Here is an 8890-nt window from a genome sequence, read left to right as displayed (position 1 = left end):
GGTCAATGACATGAGACAGAGTATATGTGAACTGCTGTATGGAAAGTGAATTTGCTCTGTAAATCTTCACCCAAATCACAATTAAAAAAAAAAAATAAAACTAAAGGAAAAAAAAAAGTTGTCTGGAAAACCTCCCTGAGCTCCTAACATCCTGGGTGAGAAGTAAGCTTTTTGACCAGCAGTCTCTGAGTGTTGCTATGGCAGGTGAATGCTGGGCAGAATACTCTGGCCCAGGGGAACATCTCTTACATTCATGAGGCAAGGAAAACAAGGATACTCCCTTACACCACAAAGTGAAAGACTTTGAAACACTGCTAATCTAGTCCATTTCAAATTTCAATGGGAATGAAATCTGGGCAGACATTTGACTTTCACAGTTACGCATAAATGAGCTCCTTTCTGGCTACCCAGGCTTTCCACACAACCCTATTTCATTAGTCATTAGTCAAATTTTAACCAGTTACAAGACGTCTGCTATCAGGAGTCAAGAAAACACAGTTCAAAGTGCCCAAGAGTTGTCCAGTTGTGAGGAGGAAGTCTCTCTATCGAAAAGGGGAAAGAGTCATCTTAGACTAATACCAGAAAGACCTGAAATTTCAATCTCGATGCATGAACAATAATGAAACAAAAAGTATTTTAAGAATCTGACTTCTCAATCAGAATTTTAAAGAGACGATGCAAGATTTTTAGAAATATTATTTGAAATAGATGTCTCAAGCATATTGCACAGTACATAGTAATCAGTCACTACTGAAGGAATGTCTAAACTCTATTGGGTCAATAGGGTTTAATGTTAACTATAATGTTAATTCTGTATATAACTACATGTTTCTGAAGATATTTCCCTATTATGCTTTGAACTGTACAGTTCAAATATAGACCAAATAATATTTATAACTTCTGCTTCAAGAGACAGACTATCTATCTGACTTCTAAGAAAAATCTACATAAGTATGTCAGCACCTTGTTTTTGTTCTGTAGTCTTGCTTTGGCTTAATCACTGGCATTCCATGAAGAAATAAAGAAAATTTCAATTTACAACTTAAAATTAGGTAAGTGACTTTTATCAAAGGCCATCACCCAAGAATTTTCTACCAACTTAGGTCTGGTTTTCTATTAGCCAAAACCTGTAGGAAGCTCTTGAAGCAATTCTTGTCTGTGAAATTATAGTTGATACAAGGCAGTAGGCGCACACAGTACTGCTGCTTAACTTTATGATGTGTCATCATCTGTTAAAGGCAAAAATAGCAAAGGGCCAGGTGCTCCATCATTCTCTACCTGATAAAAGCCCAACTGAAATGAACTGCCTGAAAATTCTCTACATGAAGCCTCTTTTCCAGACCCATGAAAATAACTGCCAAATGTATTCACCACTCACAAAGCCCAGCTGCTCATTTTATAATTAAAAGCCTGTATCATAAATGGAACAAGGAAAGCTCACATGATCTGCTGAAATTGAATGGGAAAATAAATGCGCAAATAGAGCCATTTTGGAAACATCTTTATCCAAGGCCTGTCATAACTAAGGTAAGAGGATTATCTTAGACTGTAACAGCAAGTGAAAGAGGCCATTCTTCTGATGAAAACAAAAGCCTATGATATTAAGTCAGTAATACAAGCTTCTGATGGATGGCTAAAATCACTTTTTAAATCTTGGAAATAAAATTAAAACAGGAAAATATATTCTATTTGCAAATCAATAAAAATAATAACAAATATTCTTTACTATATTTGCCATAAAAAATATATATATAGGATCTACATGGTAAAACTATCATATTAACCTTGGCCACTCCTCAGAAGTAAGGTTGGGCAATCTACTTCTGCAGTGATACTGCCTCAGAAACCCAAGGAGGGGTCGCTATGAGTCAGATCCGACTTGATGGCAGTGGGTTGGTTGGTTTTTATATGTTTGACTACCAAATCTTTTAACTTAGAAAAATCTGATAATTTCATCTTAAACTTTATTTTGCTGTTTAAAAAAAAAAAAAAGTGACTTTTTTCTTATTTCTAACATCTGACTCAAAGTTGTAATGTTTATCTTTTGAAGAATATTGAATACAGAGTTACTATTTAAAAGATCCTAATAAAAGCAGTTCCAAATGTCAGCTGCAAAAACAATGTTAAAATATGGCTGAGAAAAGCAGGAACCATGCCAGCGGGGCAAGATTGGAATCCGGGTTGCTGTTCAGCCCTGTGACCTTAGGCAAGTCACTTGACCTCTTTGGTTCTCAGCATCTTCACCTGCAAAATGAGAAAGTAGACTAATCTCTACAAATCCTTTCAGACCTGACTCTATGTTGTTAGCTGCCATCAAGTCTGCCTCATGTGCAATGGGACTGGATCACTGTTTAAACTGTGATCTGGGTGGAATTTTACAGAGCTAATTGGTTTTCCATTCAACAATACATACATTTTGTTTTGTGACATTCACTGCAATCCTTTCAATGTAATAGTAATACCCACTTGCTTCCTGTGTTTACCATTTCCCTTAGTCCTTTGTTCCTATCCCTTCCTGCCTTCTTAGCTTTATCCCTGGTCAAATGATGCCCTTTTGATCTCAGTTCTAATGAGTGTATAACTTCCCGTTACTGCGCAACTTACAGGCCTATCATTTGGCTAAGTTGAGTCATGGGGGTGAGTTCAGTTCCCGGCCTGACAGGTGTCAAAGCGCCACAGTCTTGGGGATTCCTCAGCTGATTTTTGTAAGTATATCACCAGGCCTTTCTTCTTAGTTCTTCTTAGTCTGAAAGCTCCACTTAAACCTGTTCAGCACCACAGCAACATGCCCTCTTCCACTGACAGATGGGTGGAGGTTGTGCTTGAGATGCACTGGCCAGCAACAGAACTTGTGACTCCCACAGGGAAGGTGATAATTCTACCACTGAATCACCATTGCCATCCAATTCTATATAAACCTATCTAAATAATTCTATTTGATTTCTATTGGCTGCATGATAATGCAGTTATGAAAATTTTCAATTATTTTACTAGAAATTAATATAATCAGAAGGTTGGCAGTTCAAAACCACCAGCCACTCCATGGAAGGAAGACTGAGTAATCTACTTCAGTAAAGATTTACTGCCTTGGAAACCCAATAAGGGTCGCTAAGGTTGAGTTGGAATCAACTCAATGGCAGTGGGTTTAGTCTTGGTGTAAGTTCTCAGCAACAGACCTACTGAGCTGACATAAATAAATGAACAAAATGTCGATTACTTTTTATAAATAACACTAGAATACTCTGTGAAAGATGTGCATATATAATACACGTTTTTATGTATATGGATAATGTACATATCCATCAGAATATACATATCATTTACAACAGTGTTATATGAATGATAACACACACACACATACCTGATGGATAGCCAAGTATTAATTAATATAATTACCTGCCATGTGATTCTCATGCCACTTTCATTTTGGCTTAGAGTCTAAGCCTTAGACTCCTCCCATAATGTGTCATGAAAATACTAAACTTAAGATACACAAACCAGTCATTGTGGTCAAAAGAAGTTTACAGAAGAGAACGTTCTGTTCATGGTTGGCCGGAATGTCAGAATTAGCTCCAGCTTTTACCATCTAATTCACCATGCACTCATTGGGAAAAATTCTTCAAGAAATCAGCTTCCCTATTCAATTTTAGAAATATATCAGAAACTAAAGTAAAAGAAAATAAAATCCCTGAAGCTAGAGCGATCACTGGCTACCTTACCAAAAAGTAATTCTGACTATTAAGACAAAAAGTAAGGCATAAATTCAATTAATTTCATGCTACTCACTTGTTGATGGTTCTTCCAAAAGTGACCTGAACAAGAGCAATTAACGTTCTTCTCACCCATTTAAACACTAAAATATAAACCAGGGGAAAATTATTATCATGGGATATCAAATTATGACATTTTAATAGCTGTACAAAGCATAAATCTTATGCATTTAATTTAATCTGAGTCTTGACATCAAGTCAAGGCTACAGTATCTGCAGAATTAAGGTCTAGGTTAGCAGCTTCTGCCCTGGAAAACTCTTGTTTGCTACTTAGCAACCTACGAAGTTTTGCAGTTTTTCAATGCCTAAACAACAGCTGAGCTAGCAAGTGGAAATAACACTTTACTTCATATGTCCCTGGGTTACTGACAACATGTCTATTTTCCACTGGCAGATACAGCAATTCCTATTTTAGATTTCTGTCTCACTTGTTGAACCCAATTTTCTAACACACTGCTCTAAAACAGAAACATCTGTAGTCAAATGTTGACAAATATTTTGAAATATTAATGAATTGATGTGCCTAACTGCTCACATTTGAGCAGTGGTTTGTATATCATCATATACTTTTGGGGGAAGGAAGTTGAATTGCAAAGAGCCTGGATCTTAAGTGAGATGTGAACTCAATGCTCTCCCGTATGACTTCTAATAGAATATATATTGCTGCTGTTGAGTGGATTCTGACTTGTACTAACCCTACAGAGAGGAGAACTGTCCCATGGGGTTTTCAAGGCTGTCAAAAAACCAAAACCAAATTCACTGCCATTGAGTCTGAACCGCCTCATAGCGACCTCTTCTCGGGTTTCCTAGGTGGTATCACTTTGGAAGTAGATTGCCCAACCTTCCTTCCAAGGAGTGGCTGGTGGGTTTGAACTACCAGCCTTCTGGTTAGCAGTCAAATGCCTTAGGCACTACGACACCAGAGCTCCCTTCAAGGCTGTAGCCATAGTCTTTACAGAAGCAGACTACCATGTCTCTCTCCTGTGGAGTGGATAGTAGGTTCGAATTGCTGACCTTTCAGTTAACAGCCAAGTGCTTAACCACTGTACCGCTAGGGCTTACTATAGTTGCGCATAAATCACCTTCTCTGAGCCTTAGCTTCCTCATCGTGTTTATTTTTTGCTCTGGTGGTCTGGCTAATATTGTGTGTTTTATAGGTATAGAACAAGAACATGAACCAAAACAAAGCAAAGAAATGCTACCAGGATGCCTTAGGTCAACAAACTGGAATTTAAATCAAAATGTCCACTTATACATTCACCTCCATTCATGGAAATGTTTGGATACTGAAATTCACATTTGGCTATGATGGAGCAGAGTTCAGGGCTCTTATACCCAATAAAAAAAACATGAAAGGAGCAAATTTACACAAGCATCTCCATCAAGAGTTGCACAAACTGAAGTTGGTTAACAATCAACACAGCCCTGTTGCTAGACTAGAATTAAAAACACTCTAAAGTAGTTACTAATTTTTTAAGTGAATCTAAATGTCTAGTTGGGAGCTCTGGTGGTGTAATGCCTAAGGCATCTGACTGCTAACCAGAAGGCTGGTGGTTCAAACCTACCAGCCACTCCTCGGAAGGAAGACTGGGCAATCTACTTCCGTAGAGATACCACCTCAGAAACTCAAAGAGGGATCGCTATGAGTCAAAACGACTCGATGGCAAAGTAAGTTTGGTTCAGTTTGGTTTTTTATATGTCTAGTTTAAGTACTGTTATTAATCCTTCAAATAAAAGTCAAGTCTTAGTGTCAGAACCATGCCTGAAAAACTTCTTGAAATATTTGATGGATTTCAGAAGCAGGTGGACAGCATGCAGGACAGTTCATCTTAGGCAGGCAGCAGCCAGGGAGGAGCATGGTGATAAGATCACTCTGCCTTGAGAGGGAGAAGGGAGGCAGAACACACCAGAGGTCTGAGGACATGTGCAGCTCTAGGAAGAATGTCCGACAGCCAAGTCACCGGTTATGAGAAATCAGTCCATTTTTGTACTCACTTGAGCAGGAACCAACAATGACTCCGCTGTAGAATTTCTGCCATCACTGATCTCCCCTTACTCTATTGCTTTTTCCTATCTTTCCCCAGCCCCTAAACTCATCGCCACAACTACACACACACACACAGCCCCATCATTCCTTTCAAGGACTCAATTGTTCAACAGAGAGGCAGCTGCAGCAGAACTAGGATTTTGCTAACGGCAAACATATCACATCTCATTATGAATGATGTTCTATTTATTCCCCTCCGAAATGTCACTAGCAAAACCAAATATGATTCTGAGCAGGAATATCATGGAGGAAGTATACTGCAAAGACAGGATTACTCTGGCCTGACTGGCTCTTCATGTGCACCATGTCTCCCAATCTCTTTGTATCATAAAGAACACTCTGACAAAAGCTAGGATAATGATTCTGCATTCATATCAACTCTATGGCAAACTGGAAGGATGACTTATTTAACAGGGCAGATTCACTGAGGAAAAGTAAGGTACCATATTCATATTCTGGGTGGAGTACTTGTTTTTTCACCTACACTGAATCAAGTTATATATCTTAAAGTGCCTAAAACATAAAAGGTTATAAATTTTACATCTGAAGGACTTTTAATATTTGGATACAATTGCATCATATGGATACTTTTTAAATAATTTAACTATCCCCATTCCAAAGTTTAGCTAAATTCCAAATGTGTATCATTAAAATTATGCTAAAATGAACATCCACATATAAATCTTTGCCTTTAGTCTAGAATCTGTCTTTACTGCCCAGTGTAAATTACATCTGTAAAGCTCTAGTACTGTAAAAATCCACTTAAGGCAGAATATACATTTGATATATTTTTCTCTCTCCCCTACAGGGCTATGTATAAAATATATGCCCCAAAATTACTGGTAGATATTATATGTTCTCTTAGCTTTGGCTTGCGGTTGTTGTTGTTGTTGTTAGGTGTTGTCGAGTCGATTCCGGTTCATAGTGACCCTATATACAAACAGAACGAAGACACTGCTTGGTCCTGCGCCATCCTCACAGTTCTTGCTATGCCTGAGGCCACTGTTACAGCCACTGTGTCAAACTGTCCTGTTGAGAGGCTTCCCCTTTTTCTCTAAGCATGACATCCTTCTCGAGGGACTGTTCCCTTCTGACAACATGACCAAAGTAGGTGAGATGAAGTCTGGCCATTCTCACTTCCAAGAAACATTCCAGTGTATTTCTTCCAGTCTAGATTTGTTTGTTCTTCTGGCAGTCAATGATATTTTCACTATTCCTCATCAATGCCACAATTCAAAGGCTTACTTCTTCTTCAATCTTCCCTTATTCATTGTCTAGCTTTCACATGCATATGAGATGATGGATAATGCCATGGCTTGGGTTGGGCACACCTTGATGTCTTCAAAACAACATCTTTCCTCTCCAATACTTTAAAGAGGTCTTTTGCAGCAGATTTTCCCAGTGCAACATGACGTCTAATTTCTTCACTGCTGCTTCCATGAGTGTTGACTGAAAATCCAAATAAAATGAAATCTTTGACAATTTCAATCTTTTCTCCATTTACTGTGATGTTGATTATTGGTCCAGTTGTGAAGATTTTTATGTTGAGGTGTAATCCATACTGAAGGCTGTAGCCTTTGATCTTCATCAGTAAGTGCTTCAAACGTCACCTTCACTTTCAGCAACCAAGGTTGTGTCATCTGCATATTGCAGGTTGTTAATAAGTCTTCCTCCAATCCTGATACCACATTCTTCTTCATATAGTCCAGCTTCTCAGATTATTTGCTCAGCATACAGATTGAGTGAGTGTGGTGAAAGGATACAACCATGATGCACACCATTCCTGATTTAAACTATGCAGTATATTCTTTTGTTCTATACAAATGTCAGCCTCTTGGCCTACGTATAGGTTCCTCAAGAGTGCAATTAAGTGTTCTGGAATTTCCATTGTTCACAATGTTATCCATACTTTGCTATAATCCACACAGTCAAATGGCTTTGCATAGTCAATAAAACACAGATAAACATCTTTCTGGTACTCTTTGCTTTCAGCTAAGATCCATCTGACATCAGTAATGATATCCCTCATTCCACATCCTCTTCTGAATCCAGCTTGCATTTCAGGAAATTCACCGTCAATATACTGCTGCAACCAATTTTTAATTATCTTCAGCAAAACTTTACTTGCATGTGATATTCATGATATTGTTTAATAATTTCCACATTCTATTGGATCACCATTCTTTGGAATGGGCACAAATACAGATCTCTTCCACTCACTTGGCCGGGTAGCTGTCTTCCAAATTTCCTGGCATAATTGAGTAAGCGCCTTCAGAGCTGCATCCATTTGTTGAAACTTCTCAATGAATATTCCATTATTCTCTGGAGCCTTTTTTTTTCCTTTCTTTTTACCAATTCCTTTAGTATAGCTTGGACTTCTTCCTTCAGTATCACTGGTTCTTGATCAAATGCCACTTCCTGAAATGACTGACCTTCGACCAATTATTTATTTATTTACTTATTTATACTAAGTTACGTACACATGTACTGGGGGTTAAGACTTCAACATATCTTTTTGAGGGACACAATTCAATCCACTACATTCATGAAGGTGATGGTTCTTTCATTTGTGAACTTTTAGACTGAGAACATTAGCCAAGTCCAATAGTCAAGGCCCAGACTGGTACCAGCTGCTGAGGTATATTCTCAGTGTATCAGTTGCCACGGTATGCACAACCAGTTATGTAACCTTGGTAAGGCACTGCACTTTCCTGGGTCTCTTGTTTCTTCCTCTGGAAGGTAGGGATGATAATAGTGCTCACTGCATAGGGTTGTTGGGAGATCAAATGAGTGAGTGTACATTAACATGCTCATAGCAGTGCCTGGCAGGGGGCAAGGGCAACCTAAGAGTTCATTGCTATTCCTGTTATTATTTTAGGCTCAATGGTTTTCAGCATCCATAGATGTATGATTATTTATATAGTATAGACACCTATTAGTGACCTAGTGTGTGTGCGTGTGTGTATATATATATATATATATATATGTATATATATATATATGTGTGTATATATATATATATATGTGTATATATATATATATATATATGTTGTTGTTGTTGTTGTTAAGTGCC

The 8890-nt window shown here is 38.0% G+C and overlaps 1 protein-coding gene across 1 annotated transcript in view; it reads right to left on the bottom strand.

Moving 5' to 3' along the window:
- SNX25 (sorting nexin 25) overlaps positions 1–8890 on the bottom strand; it is a 255337-nt gene that overhangs the window by 2635 nt on the left and 243812 nt on the right. Inside the window, exon 16 of the mRNA XM_007948369.2 lies at positions 3787–3853. Within this exon, the coding sequence (XP_007946560.2) occupies positions 3787–3853 (67 nt within the window). The remainder of the gene's footprint in view (positions 1–3786; positions 3854–8890) is intronic.

Source organism: Orycteropus afer, unplaced genomic scaffold (genome assembly GCF_000298275.1).
Source record: "Orycteropus afer afer isolate SDZICR_OR568_19922 unplaced genomic scaffold, OryAfe1.0 scaffold00215, whole genome shotgun sequence".
NCBI lineage: Eukaryota > Metazoa > Chordata > Mammalia > Tubulidentata > Orycteropodidae > Orycteropus > Orycteropus afer.
Note: the sequence above shows the minus strand (reverse complement) of the source record. Positions and strands in the feature narration are given on the sequence as shown.